The following is a 23,303-nucleotide window of genomic DNA, read 5'->3' as shown; positions in this document are numbered from 1 at the left end:
AATATTGGCTACTTTCAGTTTTTGTCAGGGAAGAAGTTTGAAATCAACATCCCAATAAAGTTCTGAGATTTGAATCTCTCTCTGTTGGAGAGTTTCAGAGGCAGAGAGGAAGGGAAAAATCTGGTGATACAGTCAATAGGAAAAAGAACATTTCTTTGTAACAATTACCAGAAAAGAATGCATTTCAATTAAGTGAAGCAGCTGCCCAGCATCTCCTTCCACCAAGAGTCCCCTTGCATACAAAGATACAGATATTACCTTTGAGATTGACCATGAGTTCGCTGTATAAATGAAAGGTTTTAGTCAACCTTCTATGTTACTTTACAGCAAGTTTGTAGCAGCAGAGCAAAGTAAGTATACTGTAGCATCTCCAGCAAAAGCATCAGACTAGGCAAGCATGGCATTCACCAGCATCTTTCACATATTTCCTTGTTTGGACACTCATCAAGAAAGCATCTGTGACACCTCAGCAAAAGCTAAGATAACATTTTACAGTAGCCAGGCAACTAAAACAAAGCATCAGGCATAGGATCTGCCCACAGTATTTTTGGCAGGCAGCAACAAAAGGCAATAAACACGCATGAAAAATGCAACTGCAGCATCCAGAATAGAGTAATTAACATATCAGTAATTTAACAAGAGCAAGAATGTGTATTTCTAGTTCTCAGCAGCAGCAGGAATTCAGCACTGATGCTCAAAACAACCCAAAGTGCAACTCTTCTTATATATATGGCTCTTGCTCTTACCTTTTGTAGCCTGAAACCTGGCTGCCTGGCCGATGACAGACTAGGTTGTCACTTCTGGTTACTGTCAGGGCAGGGCTGGCATCCCCTGGACTGACTACTGAGCACTGCCAGACAGGCTGGTGGCTGCCTAATGTTGCTAATTGTCCCTTATTTCCTTCATGATTTGAAATGCAGGCACACACATCCCTTCCCCCAGCTTCAGTAATTCTTAATTTTTTCCCACATCTGGTTAATTTCTTCTTCCCCATCTTGTTTCCAAAGTTATTTGCTTCTCTTTCATGATGTGAAAGGTTCTACATTTTTATAGCATTAGCTAATAAAAACTTTGACTTTGGTTCACAGTCTTCTACCTCACCCTCTGCAACTTGCTAGAAAACAGTCCTCATCCACGTGATGAAGCTCCCCATGCAAGGCCAGCAGCAAACCCTGCTTCAGGTACATCTGCTGTGCCATTATTAGGGCATTGCACTCGCTGACACTAATGGCCTTTTTTTTCTGTATGCCACACAATCTGACTTCTGGATGCTCTGGTCACGCTCATCATCATGATGACTACATTTGTTTGCCTGGGTTGCATTCCTAAACAGGGATTCAGGGCAGGGGGCTGTGCCTCTGTTTTTCAAGAGAAGAGTAAAACAGGAGACATTTCCATGCCAGGTGCAGCATCCCCAAGCATCTGGTAATCAAGAAAACATACCGCAGTGCTATTTGGACACACTTGCTGAGATCCTGGAAGAAGTGAGGTAAGGCAGCGTGGTACCGTAAGCTACCAGACATTTTATTTCTGCCTGGTGCTGGCACAGGGTTGCTGTGCTGCTGTCATTTCGTACAGCCAGTTCTCACCCTCTTGCTATTCTGGAGACAAAGGTGTATCCTTACATCCTGCCCCTCCCAAGGGCTTGCCTTTAGGGAGCAGAGTGGTGCATGGGCAGGATCAGCTGGCTTCTGCTGGTGAGGGTCCCTCAGCAGAGGTGCATGGGGCTCTGAGGCAGCGCAGCGTGGCTGCTGCAGGGACACGGTGATGCTGTGGGGACATAGTGATGCTGTGGGGACAGCATAGAAACGCTGTGATAGCAGCCCTGCAGTGCTGTAGCACGCAAACCTATAAATACTCCAGATACAAGTAGCAGAGCCTTTGATGCTAACTCAGGATCAGGTAACGTGACACTGCAGTAAGCGTGTGCACAAGCTTGAAGCTGCACCATTTTACAGAAGGGCAGGGAGTCAATCCTCTCTTACACACACTGATGCTAAGTGTCCCTGTCCCTCCCTCCCCAGCTTGTCTTCTCCCAAACATAAATTCGAGGGTAGTTTAGTGCACTCCCCCCAAGGGTCGAAAGCTCTCATTCTGGCAGCCTTCTCTGAGTGAGGGAATTCACACCTCAGGTATATTTCACTACTTCTTTCATGGGTTAAAGCCGCAGAAGATAGGCTGTCTTCAACCCTTTTTATAACTGAAGGGAAACCCTTTTTTTTTTTTTTTTTTAATTCATTAGAGAAATAAGAGGGCATAAAAGCAGATGTTTGGAGCACTCAAATGTGAGAAGCAAGTTTTGGGCCCAGGTCTCTGCTCCAAGGACTGCTCAAGTGAACTGACCCCATCACACAGACCTACCTCCAGAATTAGAGGTTTGGAAGATCTAGGATAAAGCTAAATCATCTTTAAACACAAGTGACTTGTCTTATTAAGTCAATAATAAATCAAGCGGACCAGCAGAGAGCAAGAATTTCCCATGACTGTAGGAATGCCCAGTCAGAAGTGCAGCAGAGCAAAACTCATTACTCAGTTCTGCCCTCATTAATGTTTGAATGACTGAGGTAATGAAATGCAGTACAGAAGGACCATTACTTTTATGGAAGGTAATGAATTCAAATTTGGAAACCAACCTTTTTCTTGCACCACTGTAAAAATATTTAGCATTTACTATATACATATTTTATGTCTTCAAAGTGCTGAAATTTTTAAAGATGAAATCCCCAGAAGTACTTAAAGTTGCATACCCCTGTGCTGAAGAGGAAGTAACCAAGGAAAGCAAAAAGGTTAAGAGAGTATCTGAGGCCAGAATATAGGCAGTAGGAGGGAGAATTGGCATTAGGCTTCAAACATTCATAATTTTCAGCTCCCAAAACATATACCTTCAAAAAGAAGGAAAATAATTAAATCTGTGCATGCACTTCCACCGTAAGAAATACACTTGGGCACTTCATACCACTGACACAGAGGTGCTGTGAAAAAGAGTTTAACAAAGAACATTTCCCTAAGTAATATGGTAAAGAAGAGAAAAAAAAATGCCATCAGCTGTTGCTTAATGAGTATCGAATGTGCACTTATCTTATTCTTCCCAAAAGATAAAAGCTTATGAATACCCTCGCAACAAGACTCTGCTATCATGATACCATTTTTGTGATAGCTATAGATGTTCCATGCATAAAAGATTTTCCTGTCTAGTCACCATGGAACACAACTCTGATGGGCAGGAGGGGCAAAGGAAGTGGGGAAAGAAAATGGCCTGTCCCACACAGCTCCTGCCATCTGCTACCTGTGACACAGGTGGCTGGTTAATAGTGTGAGAGGGAAGGAGGTGAGGCTCCACATTACCTGGTCTCCACTCATCCATCTCCTTTCGCTTCTCAGCAATTCCAGTTCTGACATGGCCTTCTAATCACTTTGACTGTCTTTTAAAATAATTAAGTACATTTTCACTTCTCATATTTATTTAACTTAACCTGCTTGATTTCAAGAAAACATGTTCACTTAAGAAATAATATTTCTTACTCTTCTTGCTAACTCCCTCTGAGACAGAAGATAATAGGGCAGTTACTTCAGAGACCTGTTGTAAAGTCACTAGCCAATCATATTACAAAGTATTTGCACATTTCCATCTGCTTGAAATCTTTCTAATTACTCGTATATTTACTGGAAAAGCTGAAGAACAGTACACATACAGGTCTTCAAGGTCATGAGCTGCATTGGAGGCAACTTAGTGTTTCATAAGGTGAACAAAATTATCTAAGGAGAACTCACTTTAGGCTCCGTCCCTATAGACTTGTAAAACTTGATTATTTAAAGACAAAGAGGAACAGCAAAGAAAGTGATCAAAATTCAGTAAGGCTGATCATGGAAACTATATGCTTTCTAAGGACAAGAAAGGAGGAAAGCAACAGAAAAGAATACTTGGACAGTGCATGCAGAAGGAAGAGGAGTTGGGTGGAAGGCAGTCCTAATGTATTCAGCAGAGCCCAACAAACTTAATTCAACAGCATTTTAGAAGATGTCAAAGATTTACCTGAACTATGAGCAATTATCCTCAGAAAGTCAGAGAAGATACTAAAAGGAAGAAAGAAGGGCTAAAAGAATATAGAAAATGGGAGAAAAGAAAGATTCAGAAAGCTATAGCCAGCCTAACTGCAAGGACCAGTAAATTACTATAAAAATTGTTTAACAATCCAGTCTCTGGTCCTCGTGGCCTATAAGACCTTCTGACCTTGCTCCTGGCCACCTGAAATAAACACTTAGGAATACGTGCACTATATATCTATATCCTTATCTACAGAGGATAATAAAAAAAAACCATAGTCTTGCCCACTATGTGTTACCTGACAAGCTTCTATGGGCCAAGAAATCTTCAACGTGTTTGTAATGAGGTTGTTCAGTATAAAAAATTTCAGATCAAATTTCCTTCCTGTGTTGGAAAGCTGACTGACTGTATCAGCAGCAGCAAGAAGCAGCACAGCAGGACTTGGACTCTGACAGTGAGATTCCTGATGCAGTGACATATGATGTGTCTCATGCACAAACTAGCCTGAATCAAAGTGTAGTGGTAGCACAAGAAACTCAAAGGCACATTTAGAGAGCAAGTATCAGTATTTAAGCAAAACTAGACTGGAACATGCCAAGGCAATCTGCAATGATCTGCTCCATGCATTGACTTGGAGGAGTGCTCAGGCTCTTTAGAAAGGATCCAGAAGTGAGGGACTTTCCACAACAAGGTAACAACCGAAAATGGATTTGATGAGCTACAGAAACCAGTCAGATGAAATTCAGTGAGACAAAAGTGTTCCTCGGGAACGTAAGATTTAATGCACTAAGCAAATAGCAAATAAATCAGCAGACCGATTTAACAGGGAGGTGGGGAAAGGACCATAAAAAGAACTAGAAACTTTAGTATACTTCAAATTAAACACAGTAGTCTTGAAAAAAAAAAAAAAATTAAAAAAAATCACAGGATAATTCAGTTTGGAAGGGAGCTCAGGAAGTTTTTTCATTCCCAGCCCAGCTCAAAGCAAGAGTAGCTGTGAGATAAGACCAGGTTGCTCTGGGCTTCATCCAGTCAGGTCTTGAAAACCTCCAAAGACGGAGACCGCACAGCCTCTCTGAACAACCTGTCCCCCTGCTTGCCTGTCCTCATGAAGAGGAAGTTTTTCTTGCCATCTGGTCAGCATCTCTCCTCTTTCAGTTTTTGTACCCAAAGTCACCATTTTATCCAGCCAGCCTTGGTACCCCAACATCTCCTCAGAGGGCATGTGCTGCAGCCCCTGACCATCTTGGTGGCCCTTAGCTGTACTGCCCTCTCCTATATAAAAAAGGAGGTATTAAATAAAAGTAGCATATTGTAACGGATGGGAAAGAACTTTTGTGCTATACGCAGCCACCAGCGATGCCTCATATGGGGTGGCATCCAGTTTTAGCAACTTGAAAGAGGATGTTGGCAAGCTGCAGGAATCCAGGAGAGAGTATCAACAAACAGAAGACTAGAAAACACCAGCCCTGGTTAAGTAAATGTGGGTGTCCAGTGGTATGTTCACCCCCAGCGAGACACAGCGGGAAGGAGAGGAACAGCAGCAGAATCTGCTCCCTCTGATGCATATTATCTAACTCACTAACTATAGCTCAGTCTAACTCCAGAAATGAGAATATTGGATCAAATCCCAGAAAAAAATCACTCTTGGCATGGCAAACAATCCTTAAAGGTACAACAGCTGAAGGAAACAAATGAAAATCAGATGAATGGGGCTGTCTGGCCATTTTTGTAATTGTCACTGTAAATGTTTTAGGACCATGGGAGAGCAGTTGTGCCGTCTCAATAGATGCTGCTTCCCTGAATGTTCCCAGAGCTCTGAGGAGAGCTTGTCTCACCAGCAGGAAAAATCGCAGCTCCTCCTTCAAAAACAAGATGTTTAGAGACAGAGAAATTAGAAATAATACTTCTTATTAGAACAAGTATATATGTTTTGCATGGGTATGTTTCTTTTGCTTCACCTGAAAATATTTTACATGAAGCTTTCCAGAAAACCATTGACTATCTTGGAATGACCTTCTTGCAGGCAGGCAGCAGGTGATGGATGTGAGCAGCAACACCAGCCTCCAGGTCAGTGCACCCTGTCAGGAGCTCCCAGCAAGGCTTCTTTCAGAAGAAGGAGTGTGCCGCAGCCAGTGCACTCCTAGAAAGGAGATGGCTGGCCTAGGACCACGGTGAGCCTGCAGAGACTGTACCCTCCAGCCGGTGGCTGGGCTGGAAGGAAAGCCAACCTCCCATGCCAGGGTGGGTCCTGTGCATCTCCACATCTTCCTCCATGCAGAGCTAGACTCTGCACACTTTCCTCTGATGAGAAAAGACAAATAAGATGGCCTTGCTTCTCCCTCACCCATCTGACACCCTCCTTCATGCCATGGCGATCTTCTCTGACATGCAGGCAGTTTTCATTTGATTTCCATCCCATAACCCAGGAGTTGGGTTCCTGCTGGGTTCCTGCCAAGGAGGACTGACTGAAGGTCTTTCCAGCAGGGCACTGAGGCTGTGGCCGCACTGCTCAACTCCTGGAGGTGCAGCTTTGCAGCCATAGCTTTGGCCCATGACCTTGGGTAAGCAGCCAAGCCTCTTCAGAGTGACAACACCCCTTTTGCTGGTGCTGTGGGTGCTCCTCAGCCTTTTAGCCTTGCACAGAGGGTACAAAGTTCTGGACAAACACCACCAATAAAGATTATGAGACTTTGGCCCCTGAACATTAGATACAGGTATCTAAATTTTAGCAAAAAAAAACCCCAAACCAACAACAAAAAAAGACAACTGAAAAAAAGTACCCCAAATATTAAGTACAACATCTCTGCAGCAACTCAAAAAAGTAAATGTTAGATATTAAAATTCAGCCTTGACTCTGAAACATTTAAATTTTCAAAAAGAGTAACTTCTTCAACAGTAGAAACTATCTCATCTTTTCCATTTTTCATAAAATCCTCCTCCATTTTTCATACATTCTTTGCAATGTAGAGCTTCTAGCTCACAAGACTGAGTGTGAAAAACAGTAAATTAATAAAGAACATCTATCCCCACCTTGAAAGAACATCTGTCCCCTCCTTGATGTAGTATTTATAGCTTTAGTTTGGATCATTAATACCAAATATAGAAGTGGCTTCCTTAATTCCATATGCTGAAGCAGCATGTAGGTATGATCCACATCCCACGGCTTGATTTCTAAAATGCTGGCTTGTGTAATATTCTTGAAAAAATTGCTTCTTTTATTCAGACAGAAATTACTCAGATTTTTCATAATGTCTTTATCAGTTTACTTGTCCATTAAATGCACAATACTGCAGGGGCTTACAGATGAAAGTTTGTTGAAATATACAGTTCAAGATACAGCTCTCTGTGGGCATTAACATCTATCTGAATGAAAAAGACAACTGCCAGTAACATCTAAACGATGAAGCAAAAAGAGATTCAACTAAGCTTTTTTCTTTTGATCTTAAATTGAAAGTCTTCATAGCTCAGTCATATTTCCATCTTAAAAATAAAAATGCACCTGAAAAGATGAACCTCTTAGAACATTTTGTTTGGATTTTACATACTTGTCTTTAAAATGGCTGTCTGGACATCCTCATGACACACACTATTTCATGCTTATTAAAAACTGAAGTAAGAAACCTTAGAAATAACAACAGAATGAAATAAACTAGAAAACAGTACTTTTGTATTTATTGCTCCTTAAATCCACTGGTAAAGGATTCTGTTATTCAACCAGTAATTTAATCCATTCATAAAACCTATTCCTCATTGCTTCTTAGATAATCCCATCTTACACACCAATACTTTCCTGGGCATATTTTCCTTCACTCACTGTAATCTTTCAATCCTTCCAAAGCAGAAAAGGAGACAGGAAAACAAAGAGGAAACAAGGGAATTAAAAAAAAAAAAAAGTCATACTGTAGTTAAAAGTTAAAAAACTAAAGCTGGGACCAGAGTTATATTTTTGGTTTCTTCAAGCTTTCAGTGTCATCTCAGCCAACCTGCATCACCCCTGTACCTCATTTTTCTTAGCTATAAAATGGAAAACATGATTTTAAATCACAAAGCCCCACAGTGCACTGGAAATATTAATGCATTAGTATCTGTGAAGTATTTGTAAGATATTGAGTTGAAGGTATTATTCCAGAAAGCGGAAAAATGTCAGTTTTCCTAAAATCTGCCTTGGATAATGCTGTCTCTTGTTTTTATTACACTTTTCCTCTAAGGTGGATAAAAGGATCTCTGCTACTAACTCCATTTAAACGACTATCTCCTGCACATCAATCCTAATCCTGCAAGGAATTATTACATCTCACAAAATGATGTTACAAAGCAGAAACTCAATAAGTAGGGTAGCTTTACTCCAGACTTCCTACCCAGCCATTACAATGACCTTGCATTTAAATTATATTGTGTTTTAGAAAAAAAATATTAAACAAATAGAAAGAGCTCTCAGGCCACGAGACCAAAGAACCTAGAAAGGCTTGCAAAATTAAGTCTGGGTTCAGCATCTCTGGGAAAGAACTTCTCCTGCCAGCTATTGCAAATAATTTTTCCAGCCCTCTTAGATCTCTCCTTTAAGACATGACCCCATCGCAGCCCTCTTGGGTGCTCCCCATATGGGCCATGACTAGGTTTATCCTGCCAGAAAGCTTACTCTGGCTCATTACCCATTTTTTTTCTCCCAGAGGCAGGCACAGCCTGGAGCTTTCCCTAAAGAGGCTCCCACCCACTGCCTCCCAACATGACAGATCTCTCCCATCTCGGGATGCAGCTCAGGTTCAGCTCCACAGGGAGAGCGGGTGCCAGCATGGGGGTGATGCCTGACCCAGCTCTGCTTCTGCCAGGAGATGAGTGGGCAGAGGTGCTCCCTGCTCCTCCCTCCTTCCACCCTTCCTGGGAGGATGCTTTCAGCCCCGGCTCGGGGCAGCGTGCAGTGCTCCGAAGGCTGCATCGAGAGGCTTTACACACCACAGTGGCTTGAAGCACCGTATGTCACAGGCTGGAGCAATGAATTAATAGAAACAGCCTTGGGGCTGGCAGTCTGGGATGTGCTTGCATCTAGTACCTAAAGTTTCTCTGCTGCCTGCAGAATTATGAATCCCAGAGACCTGACATTTTAATGAACCTAGCGATGATCCTTTTTAACTTCCAGAGCTCTTCCCTGCAAATATTTTTTCCCATCCTTGCCCCCTCCCAATGATTTCAGGTGTGAACGAAGAGCCTGATGACTTCAACAGGACTCTTTCCAAATGATTTTGTTTGGCTTTGCCTGTATGATTTCAATTCTATTTAAAAGGTTTAGGCAAACTTAAGAGCAACCTCAGCTATTTTAAACTACGTTAATTTGCTCACATTAATCTACAGTCTGCAGGCTCAGAATTCAACATCCACAGTGAAAGATGACTCAGACTACTTGGTCCTTTCTGGAATTTTTTTTCTTTTTTTTTTTTAATCTCACAATCTTCTACATTATCTTTTCAGCAGCTGTGAGTTATCCAACCAGACGTCAAAGACTTTCAAATTTGGAAAAACAGCTAGAGAGTTGGATGACCAAACTTATTACAGTGGGGAACCTAAACTGGTTAGACTCATTGTTTGTATTAGAATTTTCCCCTCTTAGGTCACAAACAGTCTGCTAGGGACTGTGAATGAAGGTACATGCTGGCCTCGAGACAAAACCACCCACATTAAGTAAATTTAAATCAATGCTTCCTCCAGGAAACAAAGTGTTGTATTACTTACAAGCAGATTTGATTCTGGTTTAGAGAACTGTTTAAACCCATGTAGCAAATCAAAGGAAAACAGATTTAAATTGATGTGGTCATTGTTTTAACAAACACTGGGTGGTATCTGATGCAACTATTAACATGCTTTATGATTCCCATGTCGAAGTTTAGTGAAAACACAGTCCATAGTAAAGATGGAAACATCAGATCACATAGTCTTCTCACAATAGCTTCAGATTTTAGGTTTTTAATTGAGGCTAAAAATAGTCTTAACTCAACATTTCTGAAACAAAATCAAGTTCATGAAAGCAATACCACGAATAAGCTCATAAGAATAAGAATAAGACCATGCTGGCCTCTGTCTTCAAGGCCATAAAAATACCCACCAATCTCATAATGAAGAACACACCTAAAACCTTAAAAAAAAAAATCACAGCATCAAAGATGTCTTAATGAAAATCCGTCCACTATAGCATCCAATAAACATGCACATTCATACAGCAGCATGCAAAAAGCCTAGCAAAGAAAAGGTTAAGACAAAAAATATCCTCAAAGCAATTTCAATAGTAACTCAAGATTATTCTGTTTGTGAGAAATATTCTAGCTGGAAAGCAGAACTGGTATGAGCTCAGAAGCTGCTGTTGGTTTGAAAAAAGCCAGAGGAACCTGCAAACTGCAAGGAGGAAGTTGCTGGATAAAACACGGAGCAGAAGGCTCATGTTAAAAATCAGTTGGATCTCCTTTATTTCCCAGAAATAATTGTTTTACCTTTAATTTCCAAGGGGCTTCAGGGGAAAAGACTGAATGAAATATGGCTCATTTTAGCAAAGCACATATTGCAAAAAATAAATTTAAAAATCTATTTTTGGGCCAGAATGGTTCAAGAAATCCCTGATTAGCCTCTTAATGGGGTGAGTCCAATTTAGTGAGAATGATCACCACAGGGAGTCATTGACTTTCCACTAAAGTGAAAGGGAATTTTATATACATCAGGAGTGCAGAACTTGGGGGCAGAGCTGAGAAAGACTCCAAACAGATTGGAGTTTAGGGACTAACACAAAACACTGTTTTATGGATTTCATCTGACTCCTTTTTCCCCTTTGGAGTCCTGAATGACAACTGTTATATTCCATGATGAAAGTCAGAGAGAAGGCACTGAAGTCATTCATTTGGTGGGTACACACTCCAACAAAATAAAATATAATAATAAATTATATTTAAAATAAAATATATTAAAATACATTAAACAACTAAAATAAAATAATCTCAGCACTTGACTGGTTTTGAAGTAGTTGGGAGTAGCGTAAGTACTAACTGCTCAGTTTTCTCTTTGTATATGTAGCACATCATAGACCTTATGGAAAAGGGATTTTTCACAGCCTAAAGAAAATATCCAGGTGCCATATATGATAATGTGTCATATCTCTTGGAAATATCAGGACTTCAAACAGGAAAAGAGTGAAAAACAAATGGGGAGAATTGCTACTATGTTTTTTGTTTGTTTGTTCGGTTTTGGTTTTGTTTTCTTTTTCCCTTCAATTTTAGTGAATAAAAGAGGAGGTGGGAATAGGGATCTGTGAACCAGGTGATAAAATGAACTAAGTAGAACTGGTCTGCTCAGCCATGAGCAAGTGTGTATTTCACACTCAGACACCTAAATTTCATGACCTTCAAAGAAGTATTTTCATGTTAAGAATTGAGCTTTTCCTTGCTGGACTTGAGCTCAACCTTGTTCTTGCCACAAAAGCCCAGCAGACTTCGGTTTGAAAACAAGCTCATTCACTAGGCAGCTTCCCCCTTAATTCTGTACAATAAGATTATACAGCAGAAAATTAGAAGATTAAAATAAGGCAAGGAAACAGCCCCACCCAACCAAATGCAATTTCACTTCCCTAGAAATGTCCTCTGAACAAATGGAATTCAATTTGTTTCTGTGTTCCCAGGTAACAGCAGCACCTTGTTTTGCCTGTTTATTTAATTACTTCTTCTTGTTCGTGCAATTAGCTGGGAGACTGCAGCCTTTTGTTCATTATGTTAACCATAACACAGTTATTTGCATAGCTGTTTCCATTTGGAGGCTGAATTTTTGGGAGAGGCTCTATTTTGGGCTGGGGCAGGCAGAGAACCGCTGGGAAACCTCCTGCAGGGCAGCATGCAGCAACCTGCTCCTTCATGGAGAGAGGAATCCAGGGGCTGCCCATCAGCTTGTTATGGCAAATCAAAGCCCTATTTCCAACATGTGTTGCAAAGCACCACATGGCTTAAGACATGCCTGCCTTTCATCATATGTACCAGCAAAAACCCAGCTGAGACATGTCCTAAGACATTTTCGCCAGCAGGCTGTACAAGCTTAACTTTGTTGCCCTTTAGAATGGTACAAGACATCACTCTGGTCAATGGGTACTTGATTTGAAATTATCAGTACCCTTACTGTGGTTGTGTGAAAAACTTTAGAGATGGAGACTACTTTAGGCTTTCTTTCATGAACAGTTTGATTTAACATCCAGTCGAGTTTAGAGCTGTTGCGATGCTCAAATGAGTTGCTGCACAGTTAAATCTTATTTTAAACACTCAAGATATACCCCCAGATCACAAAGTTTAGCAGAATGCTGACCCTCCTCCTTAATAAATGCAGCCATCTCCACCTGCTAAGTCCTCTGTCAGTGAATGGATGTCAGCTTATTTTTATGTAGGTTACTCAGAAATCGAGCAATCTGCACCTTCTTATAGAAAGCAGAGGCAGAGTCAGTGGCACTGGGAGTCTGCATCCTCTGCTGTGCAGGAGGCACCTTCATCTCAGCCTTCAGGCATCTAAACACTCCCAAAACTCTGCCTCTCAGGAGAAACTGCACACCAACTCATACCATTTGAAACAGAGAGAACTGGAACAGATAGCTTGGAAAAGTTGTCAGTCTGTAGTTTACAATTCAGCCTTCATAGATGACCCACAGCTATGGTTAGGATTAGCTCTGTAAGCAACTGCAGCAAGACACACACAGACTTTCAGTGGCATCGTTTTAATCCTACCTGTGCCATCTGCCTCTCCAGCTTTGACCGGGGAATATCATCAAAATAGTTTTCATTTCTTCTTCTCCTTGCATCGCCCTGCATGATAATGTGGGGAACGTCCAGGGAGCCACCAGTAGTGAAAGTGCTTTGGCTAAGTGATGGAGACAACTGAGGAGGAGTGTGGTTACCGCTGGGTTCCTGGACAGAGAGGAGGAAAATACAGCATAATAAGAACAGTATATTGCTCACTTCAAACCACGCATTTATAAGTGTATTTTAATTATTCATACTAAAAAAAGTAAGGCACAATTCCTGAAGTAGAGACTATGGTGGATGAACTTCTGAGATTTGCTACCTAAGGTGCAGAGCCACCATGGAAGGAAAAATAATTCACTATTTACATAAACTAGTAGCAAATTCTCTCTCCAAAACCTCCTTATGTAATATCAACTCCCTTCTAGGACCACTGGAGAGATAAAACAGCAAGTTGCTTTTTGTCAAGGCCCAAATAAAACCATGATCTAGTACCAGCTATTTGTAAGATGAAATACAGCCTTATCACTTCTAAGCAGCCACTCTGAGCAGTGAAAGTGATTTGAACTCTAGCAACATCTCTTGCTGGAAAAAAGAAATGCATGGACATTAAAAAATATAGACACTTTGTTTGCAATTTTATAGGTCTCACAGAACATCCCTTTAACTTGAAGCACTGGATACCAGAAACAAGCTAAATAATAATTCCTAGAATGCATGAAAGTATCTGAGTATAAATGTTTTACCAGACTTTTCTTGTAATCTGTGCTGAACTATAACCTTATATCAGTCGCTGTGCAAATGCCACAGAAAATGGATACATGACTTGTTATATATTAGATCTTATTAGATCCTCCTGGTCACATATTTACCAGAATCTGCCACCGCAGCACTCAAGGGTAGCCACTGTATGTATGTCTGGAGATACCTCTTCTCATGCCAATCGCATCGCTTGTTCAAACACCAATTACAAACATTTGTGCCCAACTTCACCGTTCAACACTGCTATGGAGACTGCAATCAGCAGGAGCAGAGAATCACAGAATTGCTAGAGTTGGAAGGACCTCTAGAGATCATCTAGTCCAACTCTCCCACTGAAGTAGGATAACCTAGAGCACTTTACACAGAACTGCATCCAGACGGGTCTTGAACAGCTCCGGAGAAGAGGACTCCACAACCTCTCTGGGTAGCCCTTTTCCAGTGTTCCATCATCTTCACTGTAAAGAAGTTTTTCCTCATATTTAAATGGAACTTCCTATGTTCCAACTTGTACTCGTTGCCCCTCATTCTGACACTGGGAACTACTGAAAAGAGACTGGCTCCATCTTCCTTGCACCCACCCTTTAGATACTTGTATACACTGATAAGGTCTTCCCTCAGCCTTCTCATCTCCAGGCTAGAGTCCCAGCTCTCTCAGCCTTTCCTCTTAAGACATATGCTCCAATCCCTCTATCATCTTCGTCACCCTCTTCTGGAGTCTCTCTAGTAGCTCCCTGTCTCTCTTGAACTGTGGAGCCCAGAACTGGATGCAGTATTCCAGCTGTGGCCACACCAGCGCAGAGTAGAGGGGGAGAATGATCTCCCTCGACCTACTGGCCATGGTCTTCCTCACACAACCTAGGATTCCATTGGCTTTCTTGGCAGCAAGGGCTCATTGCTGGCTCATGGGTAATTCACTGTCTATCAGGACTCCAAGATCCTTTTCCTCCAGACTACCTTCCAGCAGATCCACCCCTAACCTATATTGGTGCTTGGAGCACACACCAGTGCCGACTGTAAAACACTCACAGTAATTGGATGGGGAAACACATTCCTCTCTCATGACATAGGTTGCTGGGCTGTTTTTCTGATACTAGAGATTTCTCTGACATTAAGTTCTTTGGGGGCTGAAAACATACCCAGGAATGTGTTTGCCAGATGCAGACCTTGTCCAGATTACTTACTGCGTTAATACTGTATTTAATACGGAACAACAAGAAGGGACCTGAAGATACTACACAATGAGAGGAAGCACAGACCTGCTCCAGTGTGCATGGAGGGTGAAAAACCCTGTCTCTTTATTTAAAGAAAGAATTAAAGTGGGCATTTCATGCATGATTACATCGAAGCAAACCTAATGCTGAAAAGCATCAAGGTACTTTACACCATGCTGTTAAAAAACAAGATCTAGTGTAAGAAATCAGAGTGCTGTAATCTCTTCCAAATGGAAAGTTGCAATTCTCTGTGCGTGTTCAAGTGACAGTAACATCTTAATGGTAATACTTGAAATGGAGGAGTGTACATTACATTATTCCTTGCAATCACAGTAACAGATAAATATTTTCCACGTTGGTTGATTAAAATCAGGGAAATATAGTTGTTTAGTAACTTTTAATTAAGTGGGATTTTTTTTGGTTTTTAATTCTCTAGCTTTTCTATGTTCCGAGACAAGCACTTGGAATTTCCCAGGGCAAAGAAAGGAGTGTTTTCCTCTTAGGAATAGTCTTCTTTCCTCCTGAACAGAAATCCACCTACATTTGGCCCAGTTAAAAGCTCATGAAAAGCTGTAGTTTGCCCGTGTGCAGGTCTGGTGAGGCATAGTCTCTAAAACTTACAGATGGTCCCTCCAAGGGTTCAACTCCTAAAAATAACCTGCATACAGGGGCACCAAACGAGATCCTTTCCAATGACTGCTGCCTGACCCTCCAGTCAGGTAAGAAACCTCTTTCTGCTCCAAATCACAGCAGACTGACAGGGCCATCAGCACATCAAAGTGATAGATGACCGTGCCATAGACATACAGATTCCAGTTCTTACAGAACTTCTTGGCTTTTGTCAGCCTGCATAGAAAGAGGAAATTCACTCAGAAATCTGTACCAGAAAATTGCTGGTGAGGCCATACAGCTAAGAATTGTAAAGTCTAGAAATAAAAGAATTCTGGTGCCTCTGCTTATGGAATAGTATGTAATTGTACTATTTTATGCTGTTTTCTCAAAGTTGTCCTTCACAGCACAGACGGATCCTCAGCTGTGCAGCATGTTGGCAAATACTCAGCACTGTGTTATCATTAGTTATCATGTAGTCGGTATTTAATTTTCACCTTGTTTCGTGGCCCCAAACCCTTTCCCTAAACTCTATTCAAATCCTGCTCTGAAGATAGGATGACTAACAGCATCATTTTCATGAGGCTTGTAAGTGCTTTACAAATGCCAGTCAATTTGTTTTCCCCACACATGTGACTTCTGGCATTTTATAATCACCACTTTAGCATGGGGGACCGGAGACACAAAGGCAAAGGTTAAAAACTATCAGTCACTTTGGATGCCCAATTATAATATCTATTGCCTGAGTTTCCAAGTGCTTGTATTCAAAACTCCACTTCTGTTGATCTAATTTGCAGTGTTGTGTGCTCAGTGCTTGTACAAATCAGACTCCAGACTCCAGTCAAACACGCAGAACGTTGGTAACATACAATTAGTGGCTGTTTATGAGGCAATTACCTAAATAACTTACCAAGCACTATCCAAGGGCTTAGTGGCAAAATCAGGTGTAAATCTGTATTTTCACAGCTATAGCTATTCCCCTAATCCTAAATCTCTCTCCCATTCTCTCCCTTCAGTCCTCTTCCTCACTTCATACCCACTTTTTCATCTCCTTACCAAATCTGCAGACCAAGTATGGTGCTCTCATGTCCTCAGTACTGCGCTACTATTAGTCACCAGGTATTCCTCTCACATTCCTACCTTGTTATGAATGCAGGGATACATGCCCTGCAGTGATGCCTGATCATATATTTTGCTATCAAAATCTGCTTCATCCCCACCTTGCAGTCCCACTGGTTGCACAGAGCTGGAACCACACAGGTCAGGGCTGGAAATGAGCTTAAGAGATCCTTCCCTAGGCCATCTAGGTGCACCTCATGCCCCACAGATGTTTGTCTAACCAGTTCCTAAAAAGAGGAATTATCTCCAGTGAATTCTTGTGTTAAACTATCATTACTATTGTCAAGCTTCTTCAAAGTTTCAGCTTAAATTGTTGTCCCTTCAGTTTAAATTCCAGCCTCCAGTGCTGACCAGGTAAGGATGGGGTTCCCTGAATAACATGGAAACTAGTCCTGTAATTAAAGACTAAAATGAGCTTAAAGAAGGAAAGACATATTGCGTAGGCAACCTGAGACCAAATATTTTTAAAATTTGAGTATATAACTTTGAAATCAAAGGAACTTTTCCTTAGTACATAGATATTGAGGGAGTAACACATTTTGTGGAGTTTTTTTATGTTTGTTGCTTTTCCTCAATATAATATAACCATTTTTTTCCTTCAAAATATTTTAAAAGCTAATACAAAAATAGTTGAAAAAGAAGTGTTAGCCATTCTTAAGTTGACCTTGGGACCTTAAAAGTAGACTCTTTAAACAACAAACTGTATTTTCTACTGAAACAGGGCAACGTAGTCTAGTGGGAGGTGTCCCTGCCCATGGTGGGGGAGTTGAAACTAAATGATCCTTAATGTCCCTTCCAAACCAAACCATTCTACGATTCTATATGATCCATCTTCTAAGTAACAGCAGACAGTTTATTTAAACCAGTTTTCAAGCTAAAAATGCTTTCAAACTACAGACTATGTCCCCGTTTCATGAGAAATGGCATAGTAGCAGCTGGTGGGAAAGAAAACTTTAATCCAAACTCATGTTCTCCTCTTGAAGGCTCCAATACCACGAGGTGATGAATGGCATGTAGCACTTGCCCACATCAGTAACTCTAGCTGTGGAGCACAAGACTACTTTTCATCATTCTGACCACAGTGGGGGGGATATACACTCTCCTCTTCACTGAGAATATGGAGTCCTAACCAATAGTGTGGGTTTCCCATCTGCTGAAGAGGAACTAATTCCCCTGTCCAGAGCACTGAAAGTACTGAGGAAAAATGTGCGACTTTTAAACGTTTCCTCTTTCCTTGGAGTGTTTTAACACCTGTCATGCATCAGGAACCATTGAAATAATATATTAAAAATAAAAGACAAGAAAAATATCCACACGTTTGTGCAATGTGCCTTAGAGCAGGACATCACAGACTTGTCAGACCTTTTTCAACTTGGCATTAGGAATAGGCTGAATTTGCAGGGGTGTCTTAAGATGTCTGTATATGGCACCTGAGAATAAGTAGGGTGAAAACAGCTTGGTCCCAGAAATTGTAAATGTATGTAAAAATAAGTCCTCATTCTGTCTTTCTCTATTTCTCTTTACACCAGGAAATTTAACTTGGGAGCACAGACACTTTCTGACATTTGGAACTTTAGTCCTAAATGAGATTCCAGTCAGAAAAGTAGCCCCATGAAAATAAGCAGGTCCAATCAAATGCAAAAGGTATGACATAAAATACCAAAATAAAAAGTGTTGGTATGAATGCCCTTGGAGAGAACACGGTAGGAATGGGTCAAGAGACCACAACTCAGTAAGGGTAACAGACAGCAAGGAAGTAAAGGCAGTAGATTGGAGAAACGAAGTGAAGGTGGTGTAATGAGAGGGGATAAAATCTGGTTGAGTGTGAAAAAGCCCCAGGGACATTGCAGCAAGGTTTCTGAAAGGGGGAATCATAGAATGCCAGGTTGGAAGGGACCTCAAGGATCATCTGGTCCAACCTTTTTAGGTAATACTAGTTACAATTCAGCACCATGTCAAGCTGAGACTTAAGACTGTCCAATGTGGGGGAATCTACCACTTCCTTTGGGAGACTATTCCAATGTTTGATTGTCCTCATGTTATACAAATGAAAATTTAAAAGGCAAGAGAATTTTGATATGGAAACTCCTTAATGGCATTTGTACCTCAACATTTTCAAGACGCTTTCTTTAAAGGAAGTGTAAAGCACATGTCTGAAAAGTAAGTGCTAGCATTTTGAAAGCATGAAATGAAAATGGTAACTCTCCTTCTGCAACATTAATTGGCTGGGCTGGGATTCCTGCTGGCAAATGTGAATGTGCAGCTTGTACACACCTGCTGCTGCATTAGTTTTTGGAGCAAATAAGCTGGTAATTCTAAGATACTACTTATCTCATCCTAAGGCAGACATCTGAAACAGGTCAGATGAACCACCCTGTAAATACTTCAATTTATCTCTGGGGGCTATAGGGGCAGGTGCAACTGGGCAGGTGAGCCTGCAATGGCTACACTGTAAACTTCTGAAGTGAAGTAAGCTGAACCCAACTCAAAGCAGCTGCTGTTGTCATGTACATATTCAGAAAAGCTTGCTGACTTTTCAAGAAAAGCAATAGATTTTCATGGGGACTCACCCTGAGGGTTATTGACCGAGGTGGTTTCTGAGGAGGATCTTCGTGAAGCCTGTCTCCCAGAGATGCCAGAACACGCTTCCGGTGGCCAATCAAGCTAATTTTTAAGACCTGAAACAGTAAGAAAAATAGCTGCTTAAAAAGAGCACATTGCAATCATTAAATGAAGATACATTCAGAGTGAAGCCATTTTCTCTTTAAACCTTTTAACATGTTAGTCTACTACACTGGCTAAGCAGAGAGCAATGTGAGACAATCAGCAGAGAAAATGAGACACAAGATTGAACTGAGGAAAAACCTTGTAAAATGAAGATAACAAAGTGGGTATAGGTGTGGAAAACTGGAAAAAAAAAGGCTCAAAAATTACTAAGCAGGAAAGGAAAATGAAACAGGAAGAGAAAGCAGCAGAGCAGGAGCAAAACCAAGGGAAGGGGCAGAGAAGCCTGGAGAAGAAAATGCAGAAGTGCAAGCAAACAGCAAGTGATTAAGATTAAAGGGATTCATGGGATGGATGAGGACGAGAGTGAGGAACAGGCTGTGAATGCTCAGAGAGGGCAAGAAGGGAGAAAAGGAAGCACCCAATGTATAAACACTATCCCTTTAAAATCTGTTCACTATGCCTTTCACCAGTAATCTCTGAACAACACGTACAGTTTGCATTATCATGTAGAATCATCCTCATCTAAGAAACAGAGGACAGACAAACTCATCCTGTATGTCTATTATTTTTATCAGATGCAATGGAAAAAATTTTGGTTGCACACAAATGTGACCGTCCGTGGACAGGTCCAAATTACTTGTGCTTGTCCAAGCTTTGAGAATGCTTCCAAAACGGTGTGATAAATTTACTGCAGCTACTCCCCGTTTGTATCTGTGTCCCCAACACCTACAAAACCACCACCACTCTGAGGAAAACAGAGGGGTCAGAAACAGCAAGTTGGAAATGTAAGCATTAGTGGCGAAGAAAACGGTATTTCAATGCCATTCTTTAAAGGCCACAACAGCTTCAGAATGTAAAGCAGCCCTAATTGTAGAAGAAAGCCTCTGCTCTGCCAACAGCAGTGTCCTCACTTAACTCTTCCAGAATTTATATATGGTTTCATACACCAGAGCTGCCTCCATTCCCCCTCAGAAGACAGTACTCCCCACTATATTTAGGACCACCGTGTGTCAACACCCTTCAGTTGAGAGGAATTTCCCACTCAACCTAGAAAAAGTAATAGACCTCAAAAAACCCTGAACATGCTACCCCTGAAGTGAACAACTACATCAGTTTAAGCAGTAGCACTAAGAGCTACCATTCACGAGAACAAACAAAAAACAAACCTCCACAACATTCCTAGGGCACCTCTTAGATCCAGTATCTCAGGTTATGCTACACTGTCATTATTCTGGCAGGTAAACACCTGCCTGTCCATAGGCACATGAATCTATCCACACTTCCTCTGCTGGATGACGCTGTGCAATTTGGTATTGTTGAACATCAAGAACATCTTTTAGGCGGGCTATGACATGAAATAGACTGAGGCCTTCCTCTGAGAGGCAGCTTGCAGGGTTGTTGCAGTCCCTGCAGCTCAACAGCAGACCCAAACTGCAGAGTCCCACTAGCCTGCTGTGTGCTCTCCTATTTGTCTATATTTGGAGAAGCAAGAGTAGAGCTGAGATAGTGGAGCACACATAAAAATGTCAGAGGCACGTGGGAGACATCGTTATGTATTCAGTTTACATTGAATGTCAAACAGAAGGGTACACATTTTATCTCCATATTTAACTATATGAAACACGTGAACGAACTACAGCTGCTTTAAGCATTACTCAGATAATGCACTTCAGTGAACTTTCTCATTTCGTAATGCTTTCTCCTCATCCAAGAGCATTTACCCAGAGAGTTTTAAGTCAAGCTACAGTTCTTGCATTGTTTCAATGTCCTCAGCATTCTGACTGCCTTATTAGCTATACCAAACCCCACAAAGCAATCTTCTTTGACTTCACAAAGCTGTTGAACAACCGGAGGGAAAAGGACATGAGTTTTGAGGGACTTCGCACATAAGAGATCAGCATACAGGTCTAAATGGTATTTATTATTTCAAAAACCGTGCTCAATTTGAAAGCAATACAGATCTTTGAACACCATAAGCGCTGATAGGCTTATTCCACATTCTGTTTTTCTATTAAAATGTTGGCCACCCCACATCTGAAGTGGTAGAGGTTTAAAGATGCAACTGACAGAAACCTATGGTCCTCAGCGAATAGGCAGATGTAGCCCAGTCTCACCTAGACCACATACTTTGTGAACTGAAGACGGTTGAAATCTTCTGGAAATGGACTCCCCAGTAATTTTTTTACTTGAAAAAGCTGTTACTCCACTTACAAACATCTGTTTTCTGAAACATTTTATATTTGAGTTATGAGAGTTTAACAAACACCCTGAAACTCTGGGAACTCATTCTGTGATGGATTATCCTTGACAGTATTTAACAAAAACGTCAAATATCACAAATATAGGTCAATGGTATGCAATGTTAAAGCTGCCTAAAGCAGTATCTTAGAAATATCTTCATGCTGTGTTATCAGGTAACTATTAAAAGTCTTGTGCTTATTTAGCCCACCAATTAGTTCCCTAGGAATATTTTCTATATACCAAGTAACAGTGAACACAGTAACACTGGGCTATAGGGACAGTCAATACAATGCACCTAAATGCTATGCAGCGAAGCATTTTGTCAAATGGATTGTCACGTACTTCATGTATGACAATGAAATGAGCTTTGCCACTGTGGCTGCAGGAATAAGCTACAACATGTCATGAAACTGTTCAGAGTGGCTGAAGGCACTCCACAGCCACTATTTCACTACTGGGGGAAAAAAAAAAAAAAGGCAAAAAAAGCTCACATGTACATGATTTGCCTCTTTCCACACTGACAGTAGGATATCTGAGACAAAAATTATACAACTCCATCTCATATATTTGCTTATATTTGATGCTGTAATACAACTACAGGAGAATGGGGCAAGTAATTTGTCCAAAGAAATGACACAGACACACAAATTCAATCCTATTTTTTACCTCCATATTCTCCAATGATTAGCATGCAAAGTGAAATTCCACTCAGAAATGTAGGAAATGCACAAATGTAACCAATGTAACACTTTGCATTTATATTTCTGACTTGACAGATGTTTTAAGAAAAAAACACATATAGCTCGGTAACTCCCTGATGACCGTATATGTGCAGATGCTGGAAATAACAAGTTATTCCTTCTAAAACTGAGCATTGTTTCTGCAACATTCTTCTGCCTAATCTTTTCTTCTGATTAAATAATATGATCAAATACTATATTTTTATACTTATTCAACTTTTTTATTAAAAAAATGTGTATTATAAAGATTCCTGAAATTCAATACATGAATTACCTTTCTTTGGAACAATCTAAATAATTACTCTGTGGGTTAGTTAGTACTAAACACGTAGCAACAATCAAACACTAGGAAATAGCTACAAAGTGGAAAACTAGAGAGTGGTCACACCAGTACTAGTGACTCTCTGATAGCAGCATCAGACACTTCTGAATTTAAGAATTAAAACTGGTAAATATAAGCCAATAGGTGTGATCTTCCTATTTCTGCAAGCAAACAGCCCAGAAACACTAGCTAAATTCAGTTAATAAATCATTTTACTGCTGGTCATACAGGAATAAACTCCAGGCTATTCTGGAATTGTGGGTGAAGGATACATTGATTACTACCACTTTCCTACCACAGTACCACCCCACAGGGCTAATCTTAAAACACGGCAGTGCCCAGAATACCCAGGAAGCAAGCCCAGACCAACCAGTTCAGTTCATATGATCATCATGACTAGTGTAACTGGAAATTTGAAAAAAGTTTAAATACATTTGCTATATACTGTCCCAGCCTGGACAACCATTCAAAATTTTACAATTTTGCAGTTACAACAAAATAAAAACCCCCAACAAACAACAAAAAAAGGTGAAAAATCCTCATATGCCACATACTAACCAAGATTACATGGTGTAATAACTGGCATATTTCAAAAGACAAACAAGCCTGAGTCAGCTGCAATATTAACTGCCCAGTGGCTTACCAATACCAGACAGACAAATCCAGTCCAAACCACACTAAACTCCTGTTGCATTTTTTCACATAGAGATACTTTATGCTCTTTCTCATCCTGACTGAAACTACTGATTCCTTCCAGCCCTAAATTCACAA

At 40.8% G+C, this 23,303-nt stretch overlaps 1 protein-coding gene across 13 annotated transcripts in view; it reads right to left on the bottom strand.

Annotated features, from left to right (window-relative positions):
• The window catches only part of ANKS1B (ankyrin repeat and sterile alpha motif domain containing 1B), a 432,033-nt gene that overhangs the window by 34,528 nt on the left and 374,202 nt on the right, over window positions 1-23,303 (bottom strand). For all 13 annotated transcript variants that reach the window (XM_051612894.1, XM_051612912.1, XM_051612951.1 and 10 more), the window contains 2 exons: window positions 19,073-19,180; window positions 12,787-12,966 (listed from right to left, as the gene is read on the bottom strand). In XM_051612894.1, the coding sequence (XP_051468854.1) occupies window positions 12,787-12,966; window positions 19,073-19,180 (288 nt within the window). The remainder of the gene's footprint in view (window positions 1-12,786; window positions 12,967-19,072; window positions 19,181-23,303) is intronic.

This window comes from Apus apus, chromosome 1, assembly GCF_020740795.1.
Source record: "Apus apus isolate bApuApu2 chromosome 1, bApuApu2.pri.cur, whole genome shotgun sequence".
In the NCBI taxonomy this organism is placed as follows: domain Eukaryota; kingdom Metazoa; phylum Chordata; class Aves; order Apodiformes; family Apodidae; genus Apus; species Apus apus.
The sequence above is the reverse complement of the archived record's forward strand: the minus strand, read 5'-3'. Positions and strand labels throughout refer to the sequence as shown.